The sequence below is a fragment of the Balaenoptera ricei genome, chromosome 19 (genome assembly GCF_028023285.1).
Source record: "Balaenoptera ricei isolate mBalRic1 chromosome 19, mBalRic1.hap2, whole genome shotgun sequence".
Taxonomy (NCBI): Eukaryota; Metazoa; Chordata; class Mammalia; order Artiodactyla; family Balaenopteridae; genus Balaenoptera; species Balaenoptera ricei.
Genome location: NC_082657.1, coordinates 7,238,932 through 7,260,273, shown reverse-complemented (window position 1 = coordinate 7,260,273; position 21,342 = coordinate 7,238,932). Strand labels below are relative to the sequence as shown.

The 21,342-nt window shown below is 53.3% G+C and overlaps 2 protein-coding genes across 4 annotated transcripts; one reads left to right on the top strand and one right to left on the bottom strand.

The window, feature by feature from the left end:
- Nucleotides 1-170: 170 nt before the first annotated feature.
- Nucleotides 171-5,676, bottom strand: PIH1D1 (PIH1 domain containing 1). 3 transcript variants are annotated; one of them, XM_059904365.1, is made up of 10 exons: nucleotides 5,433-5,676; nucleotides 4,564-4,657; nucleotides 4,100-4,166; nucleotides 3,297-3,476; nucleotides 2,100-2,161; nucleotides 1,926-2,007; nucleotides 1,382-1,511; nucleotides 1,075-1,150; nucleotides 573-716; nucleotides 171-294 (listed from the first exon to the last, which is right to left on the bottom strand). In XM_059904365.1, exons 2-10 carry the CDS (start codon nucleotides 4,651-4,653, stop codon nucleotides 253-255), a joined length of 873 nt encoding a protein of 290 aa, XP_059760348.1. In that variant the 5' UTR covers nucleotides 4,654-4,657; nucleotides 5,433-5,676; the 3' UTR covers nucleotides 171-252. The 3 variants fall into 3 exon arrangements, with proteins under 3 accessions (XP_059760348.1, XP_059760347.1, XP_059760346.1); XM_059904364.1 differs by having other exon boundaries at nucleotides 4,564-4,670; nucleotides 5,486-5,676; XM_059904363.1 differs by having other exon boundaries at nucleotides 5,486-5,676.
- ALDH16A1 (aldehyde dehydrogenase 16 family member A1) lies at nucleotides 5,146-19,445 on the top strand. The gene is made up of 17 exons (XM_059904362.1): nucleotides 5,146-5,674; nucleotides 10,076-10,178; nucleotides 10,600-10,726; nucleotides 11,438-11,616; nucleotides 11,700-11,777; nucleotides 11,874-12,055; nucleotides 12,143-12,295; nucleotides 13,007-13,192; nucleotides 13,423-13,518; nucleotides 13,719-13,855; nucleotides 14,016-14,121; nucleotides 14,207-14,337; nucleotides 14,534-14,701; nucleotides 15,003-15,204; nucleotides 17,945-18,130; nucleotides 18,460-18,582; nucleotides 19,171-19,445. The coding sequence occupies exons 1-17, from the start codon at nucleotides 5,585-5,587 to the stop codon at nucleotides 19,330-19,332; spliced, it is 2,409 nt and encodes an 802-aa protein (XP_059760345.1). The 5' UTR covers nucleotides 5,146-5,584; the 3' UTR covers nucleotides 19,333-19,445.
- The last annotated feature ends 1,897 nt before the right edge of the window (nucleotides 19,446-21,342 follow it).

Below are 21,342 nucleotides of genomic sequence, written 5' to 3'. Positions count from 1 at the left end.
AGCTCTGGGGCCTTGAGAGAGACTGACAAGGGGAGAGACTAGAGGCCAGGAGGCCAGGGAGAGGACCGGGGGAGAGGACGAGGCCTGAGCTGGGGGAGTGACCTCCATGGGACTCCAGTCCAATGTCCCTCTTCCCTCCCACTCCCCACTTACTCCTAGCCAGACACAGAACAAAGGCAAAAATCTTTTATTTCAATTTTAGGGAAGCCACCATCCTCTTCCCTCCATGTAGAAGCACAGGGAGACACCCAGTCAAGAAGGCACCGACAGAAGGGGCATCGCCACCATCAATTGCTGAGGAGAGAGAGGAAGAGGAAAGAGGTTCAGGACCTGGGGATCCAGCCCCCAGCCCCTCCCCCCTCAGACCCAGAGTCCAGGCCCCCAGCCCCTCCTCCCTCAGATCCAGGGGTCCAGGCCCCCAGCCCCTCCTCCCTCAGACCCAGGGGTCCAGGCCCCCAGCCCCTCCTCCCTCAGACCCAGGGGTCCAGGTCCCCAGCCCCTCCCCCCTCATACCCAGGGGTCCAGGTCCCCGAGTGTCCCTGGTTCCCCACAACCCCCAGCCCCCCAGGTACCTTTCTCTTCTGATGGAAGGCTGCCTTGCTCTCATCACAGTTGATTCGCAGGGGAATGTAGGCATCCAGATGGTACAGCTGCTGGGGGCCCCCCATCACCAGGCGATTCTCCCCGATCTCCAGCGACAGTCCCAGAGCGCCTTCCTGGGGATGCAGCGGAATCAGCCCACCCTTCCCTTCTCGGCAACAGGACGGTAGGAACACAGACCAGTGAGAGAACTCTCGTGTATCGGGATACCATATTTAAAGAGTCTCATCTCCCAAGAAAAAGGTGGGACACAGTAATTACAGGTTTATGACTGAGCACTTACGATGCGCTGGGCATCCTCAGGACAGCACCAGAAGTGGGCCTGAGGCCCCCATGGGACAGAGGAGGCAACCTGCTCAGAGGGCAGCACTAGCCAGGCTCACACAGGTCTGATAACAAGCCCACATCACTTCCCCTCCAAGACCCCAACCCTTCCAGACCTCATTCTCCTGCTCTGGTGGAGGGTGCACTCACCAGTTTGGGGAGGTCAATTTCGGCCAAGAGGAGGTCAGGGGCCTCCAGCCAAAGGTTCAGGTGAGGCTTCTCAGGGCTGGGGAGGAACAAGACCCAGAACTCAGAAGAGCCGCCAGGGCTTTACCAGGGTTGTTCCCTCTCTTTCTCCCTCCCAGCCCTGCAGCCTCAGGACACCTTCCCAGAGAGAGTTCTGCTTCTCCTCCCTCTGGGTTCCCAGAGCCCCAGGACACCGACACCTACAGGATGGTGGGAGAGATTCCAAAGAATGTCGGGGAGACAGGAGATAGGGAGCCCACTGAATGCCCACCCTTTCTCAGGTCTCAGGGAGTCGGGCATGTACAGGTTCCCCAGCTCCTGGATCCGAGGACGCTGCTGGGGGCGGATATTCTGCTGGGAGATAGAGCCCAGGAAAGGTCTGTTCTTCAATATACGCCACTCTGAGGGGAAGGAGCACAGGATCAAAGGTCACATGGCTCAGGGTGTCCTTTGCTCCCTCCCCTAGAGGAGGAAGGGGGTCTTGCACTGCGAGAGCCTCATGGGAGAGGCTCCGCCCTCTGCCGAGGATACCAGGGATCTGACCACACCCCCAAGCTTGACTTTAGGAAGCGTGCCTGCCTTAGCCCCTCCCCTCGAGGCTCTCAAGACCCTGCCGCTTATCTGGAATCCCCCTTAGCTGGACTCCCCCGTCTCCTCCCTCTCCCCCTTCCCAAGACTCACACAGCCCTCTCCCTGAACTCCACAGCCCAGGGGCTAATATAATCCCTGACCACACTAGTCCCACTTCTCCCAGGGGCCGCCCGCAAGCTCCTCCGGGTTTGGCTCCTCCCCGTGGCCCAGGCCCCGCCCCTCACCTGGATTTAGTGGCAGGCTGTATTTGTCCTCAAGGCCCTCCCTGGCAATGGTGATCACGAGCTCCCGCAAGAAATCGCTGTTCTAGGAGTGAAAGAGGGAGAAGAGATGTGGGAGGGCTGGGGGATGGAGGGAGAGGCCCCGGCCCAGGCCTCCCCTGCAGCCCCGCCCCCAACCTGCATCCTCCGGTAGAAGTCGCTGTTGACAGCTACGTCGTAGGCGGTACAACCCTGGCCTTCTGCCGGGAGAGAAAGGGGGTGAGACCCCAGCCTTCGGTGGGAACCCCACGGCCCAGGCACAGCCAAGGAAAACACAATCAAGAACAGCAGCCACAGACCCAGAGACATTAGGAAGTCAAGACACGCACTTGCCAGTCTGGATTCATACCAGCCTCGTCTCCCAGCTCCAGTCTCTTCCCCTCTGGTCCTTCCCCACCATGTTCCAGAGCTGACCCTGACCCTCCCCAGTTCATAGTCCTCCCAAGGCTCCCCAACACCCGCAGGGGGAGGACTGAGTCCTTCAGCCTGGCACTGGAGGCCCTGTGTGGTCTGCCCCTCCCACCTGGAGAGAGTTCACATCTCCAGCAACCTCATCCCTTTAAATTTCTTCCAATCACTCTTGATTACTGATCAATTCAATTCAGTCATTTCTCTCCGGCCTCTGGACCCCTCTGTTCTCTCTGCCTAGAACCCTCTTCTCTGTCTTGGCCTGATGAACTGCTCTGGTTCCTTGAAATCTTATATCCGACATCTCCTCCTCCAGGAAGCCTTCCCTGATCCCTCAGTGGGAGTGAAGAGGCCCCCCACCCCACCCCGAGCACAGCACAGAGTCACACCACATTGAAATCACATCTGCCTCCTTCATCCTCACCCAAACCTGAGAGTTTCTCAAGGGCAGGTTCTGGGTTTTGATAAGTCCCTACTCCCCAGGGCACTGGCCAAAGCTTCATCCCAGGAGGCTTCAGGGGACATATGTGAATTGAAAAAAACAAGGATATAGAGACAGAAACTCAACAGAGACAGAGGTGAGACAAGGCAGAGACACAGAGACAGGGGAGAGGGTGGAGGAGAAATCAGGGATGAGTTAGGGCTGGCCGAGGACTAGAGCCAGGAGATCAGCTAATGAGCACCTGCCCAGCCCTCCCTTGCTCTGGGGTGGGGCAGGGAGAAGTGCCAGCCTGGCCAGGTGAGCAGAACCAGGACTGTCCAGTGAGAGTTCTGGATGCCCAGGAGGCTAGGGATATGCCATGGGGAAAAGGATCAGTACAGGGGTGCCAGGTTTCTAGGTCCTGAGGGAGGAGGGTCCTGGGCCCTGGATTCTAGGGAAGAAAGGACCGAGGGGGCTAGACTCCTGGGTCCTCTCAAGGCACTGACTTGCATCCAGTTCGGCATGCGGCTCTCCCAGACTCATGGGGATGCGAAACCCGGCTTGGTCCTCCTCCAGCATTTGAAGCAGCTCATCCTCGGTCAAGTCAGCGGGAGGAGGGATGGAGGGAGAGTGACAAATGTTGATGAAAACCTTCCCTTCAGATGAGTTGGTCTTTATGCAGAAACCTGGTGGGAATGGGTTTGTCCTTGACCATCTGTCTCTGCATGGGTCTCAGTGTCCATCCTTCTTTTGATCTGTCCCCCTCCTAGAGTATTAGTCCTCCACTTTCTGGGTCTGTTCCCCTTCCTGCCCCTGGGATTTCTGACTCTCTGTGTTTGAGTCTCTGTCCCCCTAGTCACCGCACATCTTTTTTTTTTTTTAATTTTTATTGGAGTATATTTGATTTACAATGTTGTTACTTTCTGCTGAACAGCAAAGTGAGTCAGTTATACATATATATATGTATAACTCTTTTTTAGATTCTTTTCCCATATAGGTCATTACAGAGTATTGAGTAGAATTCCCTGTGCTATACAGTAGGTCCTTATTAGTTATTATTTTATATATATTAGTATGTATATGTCAATCCCAATCTTCCAATTTATCCCTCCCCCTTACCCCTCCTCTCTTTGGATCTCAGTCCCTTCCTTGCTCTCTCTGGGTTTCCGTTCACTCCCATCACCCAAGGCCTCTATATACCACTACTGTGTCTCCTTCCTCTCTCCTTTCCCTATGCCCCTGCCCCCAGTCTGTGACCACCTCTCTCTGGGACTCTATCCCTCTCTCTTTGGGTTTCTGTCTTTCTCACCAGGTTGAGGTTGTATCTGTGTAGATTCTGGTCTGCTTGTCTGGGCTTGCTGGAGCTCCTTGGAGGCCTGTGTGGAAGAAAACAACGTCCAGGCTTGGCGTTTGTGCTGTCAGAACCCCCTCATTTGTTCCTCAAATGTTTAGTGAGCAATTTTTACGTATATGAGCTAGGCAGGGCATGAGACATACTATGTCCCCTTCCTACTTTGAGGAACCCGAAGGCCAACCCTGATCCCACTCCCATTTCTTCCAGAGACTAGCGAACAGCTAGTAATAGTAGTAGTTAAGCAACTACAACTCCCGTAGGCCCTGTTGCTTACCCCCCCGCCCCCCGCCAGTACATTCTGGGAACTGTAGTCCCGTTTCTGAGTGCGCGCGCGCACACACAACACACACATACACATACACACACACACACAAAATCTCCCAAATCCTCAGGGACCCAGGAGTCCGTTCAGTCCGCACCTGCAGCAGCAGCTCCTCGAAACGCGCCGTCTCAGCGCTCATCGTCTCTGCCTCGTTTAGCTCCGGTACCAGCAGCTTCAAGTCGGCCATGGCCCTGGGGAAGAGACCTAGGCGTCCTCAGCAACAACCTTCGGTTGGATGCGAACTCTGACGCCTGCTCCCGGGCCCTCAACCGACTCCCGACACCCACAATTCTGTACGAAGATCTAAGAATCTGGCCTGAGACTACAGTTTTACTCAGGTCAGATACTTCATCAAATCTTTTAGGAGCCAATGTCTCTAGATGCCCTCTAAGCCCTTTGTGCCAAGTGTTTAAATGAGAGCCACTCTTCTGGTCTCTGCATAACCAGGAACTTGGGTAGGCCACACTTCCGACTACCCCAACGCTCGTTCATCTATCCTGCAACCGCATTCTGTACCAATCACAGAACAATCTAGTCTAAGTCTGAAGCCACGCCCTTCACCTCAACCAATCAAAACTAAATCCAGGCAGCCGCTAAACGCCACACTTCCGGTGTGGATTAAAGCCACACTTCCGCTCCTTCCCTACAGCCACATCTGGCCAGGATACTGGGCAAAGCTGGCACACTTTTAAAACCTTAACTTCATTGTCCATCCTAAAGGACTCCCTTCTGATCTCTGAACAATCACCTCGTCCCCAGAGGTAGATTAGATTCTCGAGTAAAGATATTTCGGGCTAAAAGCTGCACTTTCGGCCTCCAATATGAACAGGGTGGTGGGAAGACGCCAATACGGCCACTCTTCTAAATCTGGAGGCCTCGTACCTATTAAGGCATTCATATTTTCGTTCCCCACTCCCCCCGCTTTGAGGAATGCGCATGCTCCAAACTACACCTCCCGGCGCAGACCTATAAGCGGAGTCACCGGGTCCTAAGGCGGGGTTACGCTCTATCTCCCGTACCTCGCCCTTTGGGCTGGAGGGGGCGGTGCCGCCCTTCAGACCTCGAGGTACCCTTGGGGAGAGAGTCCCGTAGTCCGTGGAAAGCGGCCTGGGAGCGTGATGGCTGCGACGCGCGCAGGATCCCGCGCCTGCGAGATCTTCACCACACTGGAATACGGACCGGTGCCGGAGAGCCACGCATGCGCATTGGTGAGGATTACCCGGCCGGCGCTGCCCATCCCCCTTCCCAGTCCTCCGGGCCCCGTTTTGAGCGCGGACTCCCGTGATACACCGCGGCAGCTCAGCAGTTCCGCCCCTCTCAGCTCCCGTGATTCCCGCCACTCCTTAGGATCCACTCTGGAGGACGTTCCCTTGAGCCCTTACGGTTGCTGCCTGTTAGCCCTTTCGTCTGTTCTCGCTTGCCCTAGTGGCTGTCGTGTTCCACGGTCCAAAAGTCACGGTGGTGATTCTCCTATTCTTCAGAATCCCCCGAGGGGCTTCTGTGATTCTTCAGGGCCGCCTCAGAGCTTCCTGTGATCCCCTGGGACTCAGAATTCCTGTGGGGCTCCCGTGATCTTCCGAGGACCCTCAGAACCCGCGTAGACTTCCCGTGATTCCTCAGAATATCCTATGGCTCCCGGGGTTCCTCGGAATTCCTGGGGGGGGCTCCCTTGGTCGTCCGGAGACCTCCGCGGAGCCCCCGTGAGTCCTCAGGGTCACGTCAATACTTGTGGGGATCCTATAGTCTCGGGAACTCTCGGAATCCCAGAATACATCAGAACTTCCTGTAATTACCTTCAACCCCGCAGAATAACCCAGTGGGGCTCCCGTGATCCCTCCGTGTACTTCAGAACTTCCCTAAGACTCCCGTGATTCATCAGGGTCCCCCAGAACGATCTTGGGGTTCCCGTGTATAACTTCGGTGCTTCGAACTTTGTATAGCTACCCAGCCCCCTCAGAATTCCCCCATGGAGCCGTCCTGATCTCACAGGGCCCTCTAGCACCTAGGTGTGAGAAGCTTGGGCTTCTCTGGAGGGAAAGAGGAGGTTAGAACAGTGGTCCACGTGGAAGAAGATGAGACCACAGCCTGGTGCGGACTGTAGAGATGGAGAAGAGATGAGGCAGAGATGCAGGAGTAACAGGGTTTGGGGTATTGAGAGGGCAAGGACAATGCCTCGGGTCTGGGTCTGGCTGTCTCTGTCCTCCCTCCACCCCCCATGGTGAACCCAAGAGGAGTAGGGTGGCAGAAAGGTTGGGAAAGACTGTGGGCTTGGTTATCACATGGTGATGATGAGAGGGAAAGCCTTGGGCCATGTGCAGGAGTCAAATACTACCTGTGCCTGAGCCTCAGGTCTGGAGACAGGGACCTCACAGTAGAAAGATAATTGAATGGTGGGAATGATGAGATTATCTAGAACTATAGTGTAGACTCAGATAAGAGGATCTGGGATGGAGTATAGAGAATTCCCACCCTTGGAGGTTGGTTAGAGATGGACTATCCTGAAATAGCAATAATGTGATAATAGCTTATATTTATTGGGTGCTTTCTATGTGCCAGCCTCTGTGTTCAGCATGATCTCATTTAATCCCCAAAACAGCTGTGAGAGGGGATTATTGTCATTACTTTAGTGATAGCAGACAGAAGCTTAAAGAGGTAAGTAATTTGCTAACAGTCAACACATCTTAAAAAATGTGAAAATGAGATTTGAACCTGAGCCCTGGGATTCCAGAGCCCATGCCCCCCATCCCCCCCACCCCGCCCCCCAGCTCAGTCTTACAATCTGTGGGCCAGACTCAACCAACAAACATGTTTTCTTTGGCCTGAACTTTATTTTTAAAAATGTGAATTAGTGGACAACTAATTTCATGTAAACATCCGGGATTCCAGCTTCTCTTGAAAATAAAATTCCAAAGTTTGGCAACCTTTGCCTCACATTCCCTGACAAAGATAATCTGGATCCAATAGCTAACTGTCTTTTTAGACAAGTCATGAGTTCCTAGTCTCCACCAGGGCCCTCTTCTCACACCAGGGTGGCCTGCCAGGACCCTGTGGAACATTCTTTCTGGGTTCTGTTTTTCTTTGGGGGGGAAATTTTGCAAAGTTACACAGAGTACTTAAATTATGAACTCCCATTTACCCATCACTCAGTGTCAACGATCATCAACATTTCATCCAATGTTGTATCTCTTTTTTTTCCTGGAGTGATTTAAAACCCAGATGTCATGTTATTTTCCCATAAGTATTTGAATCTTCATTTCTAACAGGTAAGGACTCATTTTGTAACAACCACCAGGCCGTTTTAACATTAACAGTCATTCTTTAATATTATCTAGTGCCCAGCCCATGTTCATATATGCCCGACTATTTCAAAAATATGTCTTTCCGTCGGGGGGGCATCTTTGAATTTGAAACTTATGAATTTTTACTTTACTTAAAAATTTTGGGGACTTCCCTGGTGGTCCAGTGGTTAAGAATCCGGCTGCCAACGCAGGGGACGCGAGTTCAACCCTGGTCGGGGAACTAGGATGCCACATGCCGCAGGGCAACTGCACTCGTGCGCCGCAACTAGAGAGAAGCCCACAGCGAAGAAGCCCACACGCCCCAGTGAAGACCCAGCACAGCCAAAAAAAAAAATTTTTTTTTGCTTTAAAGAAAAATGAGGAGGCCCAGTTGGTAGGGTAAGAGAAAAATCAGGAGACTAAGGCATCGGGGATGCTAAGAGAAAACAGTCTGGTGAATTCCCTGGCGGTCCAGTGGTTAGGACTCCTCGCTTTCACTGCAGGGGGCCCGGGTTCAATCCCTGATCGGGGAACTAAGATCCCGCAAGCCAGTGGCCAAAAACAACAACAACAAAAACCAGTTTGCAGAAGGAAAAAGTGGAAAGGATGTCTTGGATTTAGAAAGGATTTAGGGAAGACAGAGAAAGAAACAGGAAACAGACAGAATGAAATGCAATAAAATTAATAAGAAGTCTTAAGTAAGTGCTGTTCTGAGCCTATGACACATATGGATCCATTTAATTCTCATCACTGTCCTGTGAAATAGGGAGAGACTGTGATTATCTCCATCTTCCAGATGGGTTAGCTGAGACCAGGGTATTTTAAGACCCAGGCTAAGACTGCACAACAAGGAAGTTTCAGAGCCACGATTCAAACCCAGGCCATGTGGCCCCAGGCTCCAGGGACTCCCTACCTTGGGCTCAGTTAGGCACTTCACAACCAAGTAAACTGCACCTGGCAAGGCAGCATCAGGCCTGTGTCTTCAGTAGGGGTCACATCGTTCCCGAGTGATGACAGCAGAGGTGGGAGGGAATGCCATCACACGTGGGAAGGTATGGGAGTCACCTGGCTTAAAAGCCCCACCTCCCAAAGAGAACCTGATACCACGTGATACAGTCTCATGGGCATTGCAAGGGTCCTGGCAAGGAACATGCCTATCACAAGAATGCAGAGCACTCCAGGAAGCCCCAGAGTTCTGGCTTCCCACTGGATATTTATGGTATATTCCCAGTTTTCCCGGTCCAGGTGCAGTGGACCAGTCGGGGGTCAATATTGTCTAGAGATATAACTGAATTGTATCAGATTTCCAGGGAAATAGAAAGTCATTTCTATTTAAGAAGGTCATTTCTCCACGGAGAAGAACAAGTTTTATTAATCCTTTGTTCACATTCTCCGTATGTAATAGTCAATAGGACATCCCTCATACGTTGCTGGTGAGAATGTAAAATGATGCAGCTGCTGTGGAAAACAGTTTGGTGGTTCCTCCATGAATTACTCAAGAGCATTGCTATATGACCCAGCGGCTCCACTCTGAGATATATGCCCAAAAGAAGTAAAGACGTATTCAAAGAAAGACTTGTACGTGAACATTCACAGCAACACTATTCACAATAGCCAGAAGGCAGAAACAACCTAAATGCCCATCAGCTGATGAATGGGTAAAGAAAATGTCTCTCCAGACAATGGAATATCATACAGCCATAAAGAGAAATGAAATTCTGATCCATGCTACAGTGCGGATGAATCTCGAAAACACCAAGCTGAGTGACAGAAGCTAGACACAGAAAGTCACATATTGTGGGATTCCATTTATATATGAAAAGTCCAGAATAGGCCAATCCATAGAGACAGAGAGCAGATTAGTGGTTGCCAGGACTTGGGGGCAGGGGAGAAGGGAGGGTGAGCTCTTAATGGGTATGGAGTTTCCTTTTGGGGTGATGGAAATGTTCTGGATTTTTTTCTTTTGCTGCGCTGCTCGCCACGTGGGATCTTAGTTCCGCGACCAGGGATCGAACCTGGGCCTCCAGCAGTGGAAGCGTGGAGTCCTAACCACTGGACCGCCGGGGAATTCCCAATGTTCTGGAAGTAGATAGTGGAGATGGTTGCACAACATTGTGAATGTATTGATACAAAATGCCCTGAATTTACACTTTAAAATGGTGAATTTCATGTTATGTATTTTTTATGTTTATGTGTATTTTCCTCCTACACGGGAAAATAACTGATGGGGCAAAGGGGGTGGGTATTCTTTTCCCAGAGGACTCTGGGTAGGGATCAAGCTCCCCCAGCTGCCTCTCAGACCCCTTTCCGAACTCTCTCCACCTCCCCCAGGCCTGGCTGGACACCCAGGACCGGCACTTGGGTCACTATGTTAACGGACGGTGGTTAAAGCCTGAACACAGGAGTTCAGTGCCTTGCCAGGATCCCATCACAGGTATGCGGTGTCCCCCAGTCATGGGAAAGAGGTGTCTGTGGCCCCAGGTGTACCCACCAACAATATACCATTCTCTCTGCTCAGGGCCCTGAGGGCAGGGAGCAGCTGATGGGAGAAGAAGTCTGAGATTTCTGGCCCCTCTTGATAACAGTCCTCCTAATTATGGTTCCAGGTCCCTGTGAACACTTTTGAAGTCACTGTCTCCTAAAATCCCTTCCTTGCCTGTGGGAGGCAGTCAGAGCAAAGACCTATATAGATTTATCCCCATTTGTCAGATGGTAAAACTGAGACCCTGTGTGGGGTAGGGGGACCAGCTTTACCGCCTTGGGGTGCTTCTGGGCTCCAGAAATGTCAGCCCCCTCCAGTTCTGACACGGGTTCCCCCCACCTCCCAACTGGGTTCCCCCCATTCATCTCCCCAGGAGAGAACTTGGCCAGTTGCCTCCAGGCACAGACGGAGGATGTGGCGGGAGCCGTGGAGGCTGCCAGGACCTCGTTGGAGAACTGGAGCACACAACCTGGAGCCTTTCGGGCCCAGCATCTGACCAGGTGATGCACTTGAGGTGTGGACCCCAGGAGACGGAGAAGGATTTGAGAACAAAGACTCTATATTTCCCAATATCCCCCTGAATTCACTGGCTGCTAAGACTCATATTCCCAGCATGCCTTTGAGCCTTTAGCAGCTAAAACTTCCATTTCTCACTGTTCGCTGGGACTAGAAATGACAAAGCCTGTTTCCCAGCATACCCTTGGGACTCATCCGGGCGCCATTTCTCAACAGCTCACTGGGGCTGGTGAAGCTCCTGAAACTGTTTTCCAGCACATTCTTGGGGAAGTTAGAGACAAAGATTCCATTTCCCAAAGAACAATTGAACTTAAAGGCTAAGTTTTCATTTCCTAGCACGTTTGGGGGTTACAGGTGGCCAAGATCTTTACACAGCACCCTGAGGTTTTGAGTGTTTACCAGACTACATTTCCCATACATCTTTGGTGCCCTCCACCAAAGATGCCCCAGGGGTTCCTGGGGATTGTACTTCAGGTATACACAGGGCGTGTTCCAGGACTCTATCAGGCCAAGGGGCAGTGGGAAATGACCATCCCAGGACTTCCCTGGCGGTCCAGTGGTTAGGACTCTGCGCTTCCACTGCAGGGGGCACAGGTTCGATCCCTGGTCGGGGAACTAAGATCCCTCAAGCTGTGCGGGCGGCCAAGGAAAAGGAAAAAAGAAAACAATGACCATCCCACCTGCTTGCTCCACAGGCTGGCCAAGATGATCCAGAAGCACCAGCGGCTGCTGTGGACCCTGGAGTCCCTGGTTACTGGACGGGCCATTCGAGAAGTTCGAGACAGGGATGTCCCTCTGGCCCAGCAGCTGCTCCAGCACCATGCAGTCCAGGCACACACCCAGGAGGAGGCGCTGGCAGGCTGGGAGCCCCTGGGTGAGAAGCAGGAGTCCCAGCCCCCAGCCCCCTCCTCCCTCACCATCCAGCAGCGCCTGCGCCAGTCTCATTTGTTCTTGCAGGAGTGATTGGTCTCATCTTGCCACCCACATTCTGCTTCCTTGAGATGATGTGGAGGATTTGCCCTGCCCTGGCTGTGGGTAAATGATTGGCTGGGGGTTGGGACTCCGGGGTCTGAGGGAGAAGGGGGCTGGGGGTCTGGACTCCAGGGTCCTTGAGCTGCCTGCCTTCCCCAGGCTGCACTGTGGTGGTCCTCGTGCCACCAGCCTCTCCGACGCCCCTCCTTGTGGCCCAGCTGGCGGGGGAGCTAGGCCAGTTCCCAGGAATCCTCAATGTGATCAGCGGCCCTGCCTCCCTGGGGCCTGTCCTGGCCTCACAGCCTGGAGTCCAGAAGGTGGCCTTCTGTGGCGCCATCGAGGTATCTTCAGGGGTGGGAGGGTGTCTGGACACAGCTGGGGGGCTGGAATGCTCCTCCCCGCCGCTGACCCCTGCGTGGATCCCATAGGATGGCCGTGCCCTACGGCGGGCCCTCGCGGGCCAGGGTCCCGAGCTGGGCCTGGCACTGGGGGCTGAGTCGCTGCTGCTACTGATGGAGACGGCGGATGTGGACTCGGCCGTGGAGGGCGTCGTGGATGCAGCCTGGTCTGACCGCAGCCCGGTGAGACCTGGGGGCTGGGCATGTCTGTCTCCAGACCCTGGGGCTCCATGGCTTCATTCATTTTATTTATTTATTTTTTAAATTAATTTATTTGGCTGCGCTGGGTCTTAGTTGCGGCATGCAGGATCTTCGTTGCCGCGTGTGGGATCTTCGTTGTGGCATGCGGGATCTTTTAGTTGTGGCATGTGAACTCTTAGTTGCGGCATGCATGTGGGATCTAGATCCCTGACCAGGGATGGAACCCAGGCCCCCTGCATGGGGAGCGCGGAGTTTTAACCACTGGACCACAAGAGAAGTCCCTTCATTTGTTTTAATTTTCAGTTCTTTGTGTCTCCAAACTCTTATCTGTAGACCGTCGCATGTGAAGGACTCCTCATCCTCTCGAGTTTCTGAATCTCCATGTTCCCGGCTCTCCTGGGCTTCCAGGCTCGGGGGCTCTGTGTCTGTTGTTCTTTAGGACTCTTCATTTTTCTGAGTGTCCATGTCCTAGTTTTCTAGCGTCTCTCTTCACTCTGCGTCACGAGCTTTCTGTAACTCCACATCCTCCCTGAAGTTTGGGGCCTCAGGGAGTCTCCTGGTCCTCGGCCACTTCTCCCTGACCCTCCTCTGGTCTGTACACATATGTCCCCCAGGCCTGGCCCTCTGTGGGGATGTGACCCACCCACGTAGGCTCCAAGTTTGCCCACCCTAACCCCCCCCCTTTCCTAACAGGGGGGACTCAGACTCCTCATCCAGGAGTCTGTGTGGGATGAGACAATGAGGCGGCTCCAGGCGCGGATGGGGCGGCTTCGCGGTGGCCGAGGGCTAGACGGAGCCGTGGACATGGGGGCCCGGGGGGCTGCTGCACGCGACCTGGCCCAGCGCTATGTGCGCGAGGCCCAGAGCCAGGGTGCACAGGTGAGCCTGGGCGCAGACTCTGGGGTGCCGGGGGAGGAGGGACCTCAAGATCTGACTCCTGGGTCTGTGGAGGGATGGGTCTGGGGGCCTGGACTCCGGGGTGTGAGGAAGGAGGGGCTGGGGTCTGACTCCCGGGTCTGAGGGAGGAGGGGTCTGGGGTCCAGACTCCTGGATCCCTGGGGAGGAGAGGACTGGAGTGAACTTGCAGATCTATTTCTCTGTCTCCCTAGGTCTTCCAGGCTGGCAGTATGCCTCCAGACAGCCCATTCTTTCCCCCATCCTTGGTCTCTGACCTTCCTCCAGCCTCTCCATGTACCCAGGCAGAGGTAAGCCCCTCAGGGTCTCAGAGACCCTAGGCCATCCACCCATCCTCAGCCGGACATGGGCGGCACAACACAGGCCCCCGGGGTGACCATTTGGACTGGGTCTGGGGGCTGCTGACTGCTGTAGGCTGGACTCCTAGTGGGTGGGGTGTTGGAGGGAGGGGCTGGCCAGGCCGCCTGAGCTCCCTTGTCACCCCTTCCAGGTGCCGTGGCCTCTGGTCGTGGCCTCCCCTTTCCGCACTGCTAAGGAGGCGCTGGCCATGGCCAACTGGACGCCCCGAGGAGGCAGTGCCAGCGTGTGGAGCGAGAGACTGGGGCAGGCCCTGGAGCTGGCCTACGGGTCAGTTCACACCCACTGGGCACACAGGGGGCCCTGCTGGGATGGCCCCAGCTTCAGTCTCGATGTCTTCCCCTCTCTCTGGGTCTCTCCCCGCCTCTCTGACTACCCCTCCCCGCCTCAAGTTTGTGCATTTCTCTCTGATGTCCCCTCCTCCCCACAGGCTCCAGATGGGCACGGTCTGGATCAATGCCCATGGCCTCAGAGACCCTGCAGTGCCAACAGGTGGCTGCAAGGAGAGTGGGTCTTCCTGGCACGGGGGGCCAGATGTGAGTGCACCCCTCCCTGCCCATCACCACCCCTTCATCCACCTTGTGCCCTTCTCACGTCCTCTTGACACTGTCCCTCTCTCAGGGTCTGTACGAGTATTTGCGGCCCTCAGGGACCCCTACCCGGCTGCCCTACCTGTCGGAGAATCTGAACTATGACACCTTTGGCCTTGCTGTTCCCTCCACCCTACCAGCTGGGCCTGAAACAGGGCTTAGGTGAGCTGTTCTAGGGACTACAGCTCTCAGAATTCCTGGCGTGTGGAAGGTCTGTGCTCTCCCAGAGACTCAGGGGCCAGGAATGTGGGGTCCCGCAGAGGCTCATGGGAGCTCGAGTGGTCCATCCAGTGGGGTGGGGATGGGGTCTGAGCAGTCCCTGCCCCAGCACCCACCCTCACACCTCACCCTGCTCCAGCCCAGCACCCCCCTATGGGCTCTTTGTGGGAGGCCGTTTCCAGGCTCCTGGGGCCCGGAGCTCTAGGCCCATCCGGGATTCGCAGGGCGATCTCCATGGCTACGTGGCTGAGGGCGGAGCCAAGGATATCCGAGGCGCCGTGGAGGCTGCGCACCAGGCTGCCCCTGGGTAAGGAAGCGGGGTGTCACGTGAGACAGCGCAGGGGTCGTGGGGTGTCGGAGAGGGGAGCCCGAAACCCCAGGACCGGGCTGATGCTGATGGGACATGGGGTCTGGACCCCAAGGACTGTGGGCTACGGAGTCTGAGCTCCCAGGGCTGACGGGATGTGGGTCTGGCCCCTCACTCTCCTCCCCGGGCAGATGCGCTACGGGGCCTGGACCCCCAGGGTAGGAGCTGTGGACAGAGGTGGGGCACCTGGAAAGAGCCAGGATGAGGAAACCAACCCCCAATGTGCCCTGTCCACCCACAGCTGGGTGGGCAAGTCGCCAGGGGCCCGAGCAGCCCTACTGTGGGCCCTGGCGGCCGCACTGCAACGCCGAGAGTCCACCCTGGTCTCGAGGCTGGAGAGGCATGGAGTGGAGCTCAAGGTCGCCAAGGCAGAGGTGGAGCTGAGCGTGAGGCGGCTTCGGGCATGGGGGGCCCGCGTCCAGGCCCCAGGCTGCACCCTGCAGGTGAGAGGGGTCTGTGGGCCGGCAGACAGGGCAGGCAGTCTGGAGTGGCGTCAGAGGGGCTCCAGAATGAGCCAGACTAGGGGTCCAGGCCCAAGTGGCCTCACCTCTCTACATCTTGCTTTCGTCCTCTGTATAATGGGTATCCAGCCCACCTCATAGAGTAGTGTTTCAACTTGTTGTTAGTGACCCATTACTGAGCCATAAAACCAATTTAGTGGGGTCATAGCCCTGCTTTGGTGTTTTTGTTCTTGTTTCTTTTTTTAACAAAAGAGAACAGGATAGAAAATATAGAGTGCATTGCACAGAGTATTGTTTGGTGTGATTTTTGTTTTGTTTATATATATAATATGCAGCTAAATATAGATACTAGGTTGGTCTGAAACGTATGGTGGGTCCAGTGAAGAAAGCGTGAGGATTCAGTGACTCAAGCAATGGCATGGGCACACTCAGGGATAGAGATAATAGAAAGATAATGGAAAGATAGCTAGTCATTTGACCTGGGCTTCCTCCATAAATGATATACAATTATACACTTATACAGTGGTACCGACCTTGAAGAGTTGTTATGAAAACTAAGTGAGCCGAGCATTTAATGTCTGACGTGTAGCCAAGGGCTCAGAAAATGTTTGCTTATGGATGGCCAATAAGCACATGGAAGAATGCTCCGCATCATTAGTCATTGGAGAAATGCAAGCGAAACCACCATGAGGGACTTCCCTAGTGGCGCAGTGGTTAAGAATCCGTCTGCCAATGCAGGGGACACAGGTTCGATCCCTGGTCCAGGAAGATCCCACATGCCGAGGAGCAACTAAGCCCGTGCGCCACAACTACTGAGCCCACACTCTAGAGCCCGCAAACCACAACTACTGAAGCCCACGCACCTAGAGCCCATGCTCTGCAACAAGAGAAGCCACCGCAATGAGAAGCCCTCGCACCACAATGAAGAGTAGCCCCCGCTCTCTGCAACTAGAGAAAGCCCGCGCGCAGCAACGAAGACCCAGCGCAGCCAACAACAAAAATCATCATGAGATATCATTAGGCACCTATTGAATGGCTGAAATTCAAAAGACTGACCTTACCAAGTGTTGGTGAGGATGTGGAGGAACTGGAACTCTCGCACCCTGCTGGTGGGGCCATCAGTGGGACAACCACTTTGGAAAACAGTTCAGCAGTTTCTTAAAAAGTTAAATATACTCTTTTTTTTTTTTGGCCGCACTGCATGGCTTGAAGGATCTCAGTTCCCCAAGCAGGGATTGAACCCAGGCCACAGCAGTGAAAGCCCGGAATCCAACCACTAGGCCACCAGGGAACTCCCTAGATATACTCTTAACGTATGACCCACCATGAGTCCTAGGTATTTATCTAAATAAATTTAACTTCTAGGTTTTAGCCCAAGAGAAATGAGCACATATATCCATACAAAGACTTACGCACAAATTTGTTTTGTTTTGTTTTGTTTTTTGGCCTTGCTGTGCAGCTTGCAGGATGCAGGATCTTAGTTCCCTGACCAGGGATCAAACCCACGCCCCCTGCAGTGGGAGCATGGAGTCTTAACCACTGGACCACCAGGGAAGTCCCTGCACAAATGTTTATAGCAGCATTATTCATGGTAGCCAAAAAAGCAATCCAAATGTCCCTCGATAGGTTAATAGATAAACAAAATGTGGCCCACCCATACATCGGACTCCTACTCAGCAATCAGGAGGGAACAAGTTACATCATGGATGAATCTCAAAATGGTTATGCTGAGTGAAAGCAGCCAGATAAAAGAGTACAGACTGTATATGATTCTATGTCTAGAAAATTCTAGAAAATACTAATTTATAGAGAGAAAACAGATCACTGGTTGTCTGAGCACAGAGGGTTCAAGTAGAGGCAGGGAGGGAAGGATTACCAAGGGGCACAAGGAAATTTGGGGGAGTGAAGTTCATTATCTTGATTGTTGTGATTGGTTTCACGGGTGTATCCATATATCAGAACTTATCAAATTGTACACTTTGAAGTGTGTGCAGTTTAGTGATAGTCAGTTATATTCAATAAAGCTTTAAAACACACACACAGGGCTTCCCTGGTGGCGCAGTGGTTAAGAATCCGCCTGCCAACGCAGGGGACACGGGTTCGAGCCCTAGTCTGGGAAGATCCCACATGCCATGGAGCAACTAAGCCCGTGTGCCACAACTACTGAGCCTGTGCTCTAGAGCCCGCGAGCCACAGCTACTGAAGCCCGCGTGCCTAGAGCCCGTGCTCCACAACAAGAGAAGCCACCGCAGGGAGAAGCCCGTGCACCGCAACGAAGAGTAGCCCCCGCTCTCTGCAACTAGAGAAGGCCCGCCCGGAACAACAAAGACCCAGTGCAGCCAAAAATAAATAATTAATTTAAAGAAAAACACACACACACACAAACCTATAGGCTAGATTTCGAGACCTCTACACATATTAACTCATTCTATCTTAACAGTAAATCTCTGAGGTAAGCACTATTATTCTCATTTTAAAGGTGGGAAACTGAGGCCCAGAGAGGTTAAGTAACCCACCCAAGGTCACACAGCTGATGTGAACCCAGCGTCTGGCTCCAGAGTCTGTGCTCTGAAATATCACCTGGTTTTATTATTATGATTGGAGTTGTTACGGAGAAGTAAAGTTGGGGATGAGAGGAGAAAAAGGGCGGGTGATAGAGGAGACCAAAGGAGGGCAGTCAGGCTCTCCTGCCCCGCCCTTGACCTCCTGCCTGTCCCTGCAGGTAGCAGAGCTGAAAGGCCCCGTGCTTCGGCTGCAGGAACCTCTGGGCGTGCTGGCTATTGTGTGCCCGGAAGAGTGGCCCCTGCTTGCCTTCGTGTCTCTGCTGGCCCCTGCTCTGGCCCACGGCAACACTGTGGTCTTGGTGCCCAGCGGGGCCTGTCCCATCCCTGCCTTGGAGGTCTGCCAGGTACAGTCGCCTGCCTGCCTGCTGCTGCTCCCAGCAGCCTGTGGAGCAGCAGATGGATGAAAGATGCCCCAAGACCTGCAGGAGCTCAGCTCTCACCCCACCCCCTTGGTAACCATGGTAACCTGCATCCTGGCACAAAACCTTCACTCCTCATAGACCCAGTGATGGTTCTCTCCAGACTGTGAGCCTTCACCAGTCATGACCCCAGTCCCATTCCTTCCAGGACCCCCATGGCCACTCCCCAGATGCTCATTCCTTACCCTCCCCGACAGCCCTGGGGGTCTCTGACTCCCTCCCAACCCTGGATGACCCACTATCCCATCCCCTAGGATATGGCCACCTTGTTGCCAGGGGGCCTGGTGAATGTGGTGACAGGAGACCGGGACCACCTGACCCGCTGCTTGGCCTTGCACCAGGACATCCAGGCCCTGTGGTATTTCGGATCTGCCCAGGTACCTTTTGTTTTGCCATCTCCAGTGTCTTAAACTTCACCAACAAACTCTTCCTTTTCTGGGGACATGGCTGCACCCCCTTAGAACACCCATTGCTAAGGGGGAGAAACTCCTTGGCAACCACGTTCTGAGATCCTGCCCCTTTAGAGCCCTGGTTGCTAAGGAAGAGGATCTCCTTAGCAACAAGGGCCTGAGATCCTGCCTAGCCCAAAGACTTAATCTCATTGGACAACCCATTGCTAAGGACCACACCCTAGCAACAGTGTCAGAAGCCTGCAGTCCACCCTCTTAAACCTCCTGATGGTAACAGATGGGAACTCCTTGTCAACAATAACTTCAGGCCCCATTCCTTTGAGTGTGGGCTGTTAAAGGGGAAGAAGTTCCATAGCCGTAAAGGTCAACCTTGTTTCCCTCAGCATCTGGAAGGTTTGCTTTCTAGGAGCTGAACATTCTAGCCACAGAGCCTAGGCAAGCCTTTAGGCCCCTCCTCAATAATAGTCCTTGTTGCCAAGGAAGCAGCTGCTTAGCAACCAAGCCAATGGAAATGCTGACCACCCCCCCACCCCCCCACCCATCTCCCCACGCCAGGGCTCCCAGTTTGTGGAATGGGCCTCAGCAGGAAACCTCAAGCCAGTGTGGGTGAACAGAGGCTGCCCGCGGGCCTGGGATCAGGACGCCGAGGGGGCAGGCCCAGAGCTGGGGCTGCGGGCAGCACGGACCAAGGCCCTGTGGCTGCCCATGGGGGACTGATTGCCCAAGTGTCACCCACTCCATCTTGGACAGAGGACAGATGGACCCCAACCGATGCCAGACATCTGGAATTTTCCTCTTATTATGGTTCCAATAAACTCTGACCAATCTTGGCTGTGTTTCTGAGGGGAGGAAGGGAGGAAATAGCAACTTCTGGGCTATTGAGGCCATTTCAGTTCTGAGACTCAGCAGCCCCATGGGCTGGCGCCAGGACAACACAGTGTCTGTGAAATAGATACAAGGGACTCTAAGAAACTTTGGACAGGGCCTCAGCGACTCTTGTCTCTTCTGGTCTTTTCCATCCAATGGCTCCTGCTCCCTGGTTTTCTCTGCCTCTGCATTGCCTCAGAATCTGTGGTGTGCTGGTGAAAATAAAATACAGTAGCTCTCTGGGATAAAATAAAATCCATGGTAAGTAACTTTAGCCAATTCCATGGTGCTCCTACCGTGTCAATTTCAAGCTCCAGATGATTGAACAACCGGCTGACAATTCCTGAACTTTTAACAGTTCCCACGAGCCACTCCAGCATACCACTGTTTGAGAATTCTTTTTGATGCAAGGAACCCACACACACTAGCTTAGGATAAAAGGAAATTTTCTGGAAAGCTACAGAGATATGGAAAATAGGGCGAGATACACAGCCGGGAACCCCAGGTCCTCAGAACCCGAGTGCAAGCAGGAGCTGTATTCAGGTCCCGGCTCAGTGGGTCACGTGATCTCTTGGGTCTTGTATCTGCCTGTCTGCTTCATTCCAGATCCTTCTAGCCATGTGACGTTAGGAAAGCTTCTTAACCACTCTAAGCCTCGGTTTCCTCATCTATAAATTGGGGCTAATAGTTCCAACCTCAATGGGTAGATTCTGTGATGGTTACACAAAACATGCTGTTAATTAGAGGTTGATTTTGTCCTGGGGCAAATGAGAGCAGACAACCTCCTGTCAGTATTTGACTAAAGCTGGGCAGAATAGATAACCTCTCCCAGGATCTGGACGTTTGGACAGGAAAGACATAGGAACGTCTTGGAGGAAAGTCCCTGGAAGGCTCTAGTTCCTCTGGGGTTTCATAACTTTCCCCCAGATTCCATGGGCTGCCTCAGTGACCTTCCTATTAGTCCTGTTGCTTTAACCAGCCAAAGCCAACTACAGGAGGTCTCTATACCCCCAGCCCAGACCACAGAGGACACTTAGTGCCACATCCACAGGAGAAGAAGTCTGGCCAGACTGGGGTAGATGTCCACTTCTGGTCCAATCTTCTCTGGCTTAGGGGCAGGAGCTCCTAGTTAAGGCAGCCATCCAGTTGGTCAACAAAAATCGGTTGAGTGCCTGCTGTGAGTGGGGCACTGTTGTAGGTGCTGGGAATGGCCATGAACAAGACAGAACTTAGCCTTGTGAGCTCATGCAGTGGATGAGAGGTATATTCATTTCTTGTCAGTGCTGTGACAATGACCACAAAGTTAGTGGCTTAAATAAAACAATGCAAACATATCATCTTACAACTCTGGAGGTCAGAAGTCTGAAATGGGTCTCACTGAGCTAAAATTAAGGTGTCAGCAGGGGTTGGGAATTTGTCCCAAGGGCACTAGGGAGCCATAGAGGATCTGTGAGCAGAGGAGAGGTAGGCTCAGCTCTGGCTGAAAGACACTGATGTAACCTAAGGTGACAGGTACAGTACTATAGCAGTGGTAGAAGCTCAGGGCACTCTGGGGACCTGAAGAAGACACCTTTCCCAACTTGAGTGTGTGTGTGTGTCTGTGTATGAGGTGAAGGTGAGAGAGATGGCAGGAATCTTCCCAAGGCAGGTGCCCCTTCACTGAGTTTTTTTTTTCCCCAGCCTTATTGGGGTATGATTGACAGTTAAAAATTGTATATATTTCAGTTTTACAATGTGACTTCTTAAGGTGTGCAACATGATAATTTAACATACATATGCACTGTGAAATGATCACCACAATCACGTTAATTAACACAGCCGTCACCTCACATAATTACCTTTTTTATTCGTGGTGAGAAT

Coding starts and splice junctions, on each gene's coding strand:
- ALDH16A1 (XM_059904362.1), top strand. CDS start 5,585: ATGGCTGCGACGCGCGCAGGATCCCGCGCCTGCGAGATCTTCACCACA. Junction 13,193..13,422: donor CCCAGAGCCAGGGTGCACAG/GTGAGCCTGGGC, acceptor CTGTCTCCCTAG/GTCTTCCAGGCTGGCAGTAT. Junction 14,122..14,206: donor CCTGGCACGGGGGGCCAGAT/GTGAGTGCACCC, acceptor TCCCTCTCTCAG/GGTCTGTACGAGTATTTGCG.
- PIH1D1 (XM_059904365.1), bottom strand. CDS start 4,653: ATGGCCGACTTGAAGCTGCTGGTACCGGAGCTAAACGAGGCAGAGACG. Junction 1,151..1,381: donor TCCCTGAGACCTGAGAAAGG/GTGGGCATTCAG, acceptor GTTCCTCCCCAG/CCCTGAGAAGCCTCACCTGA. Junction 295..572: donor CCTTCCATCAGAAGAGAAAG/GTACCTGGGGGG, acceptor CTCTCTCCTCAG/CAATTGATGGTGGCGATGCC.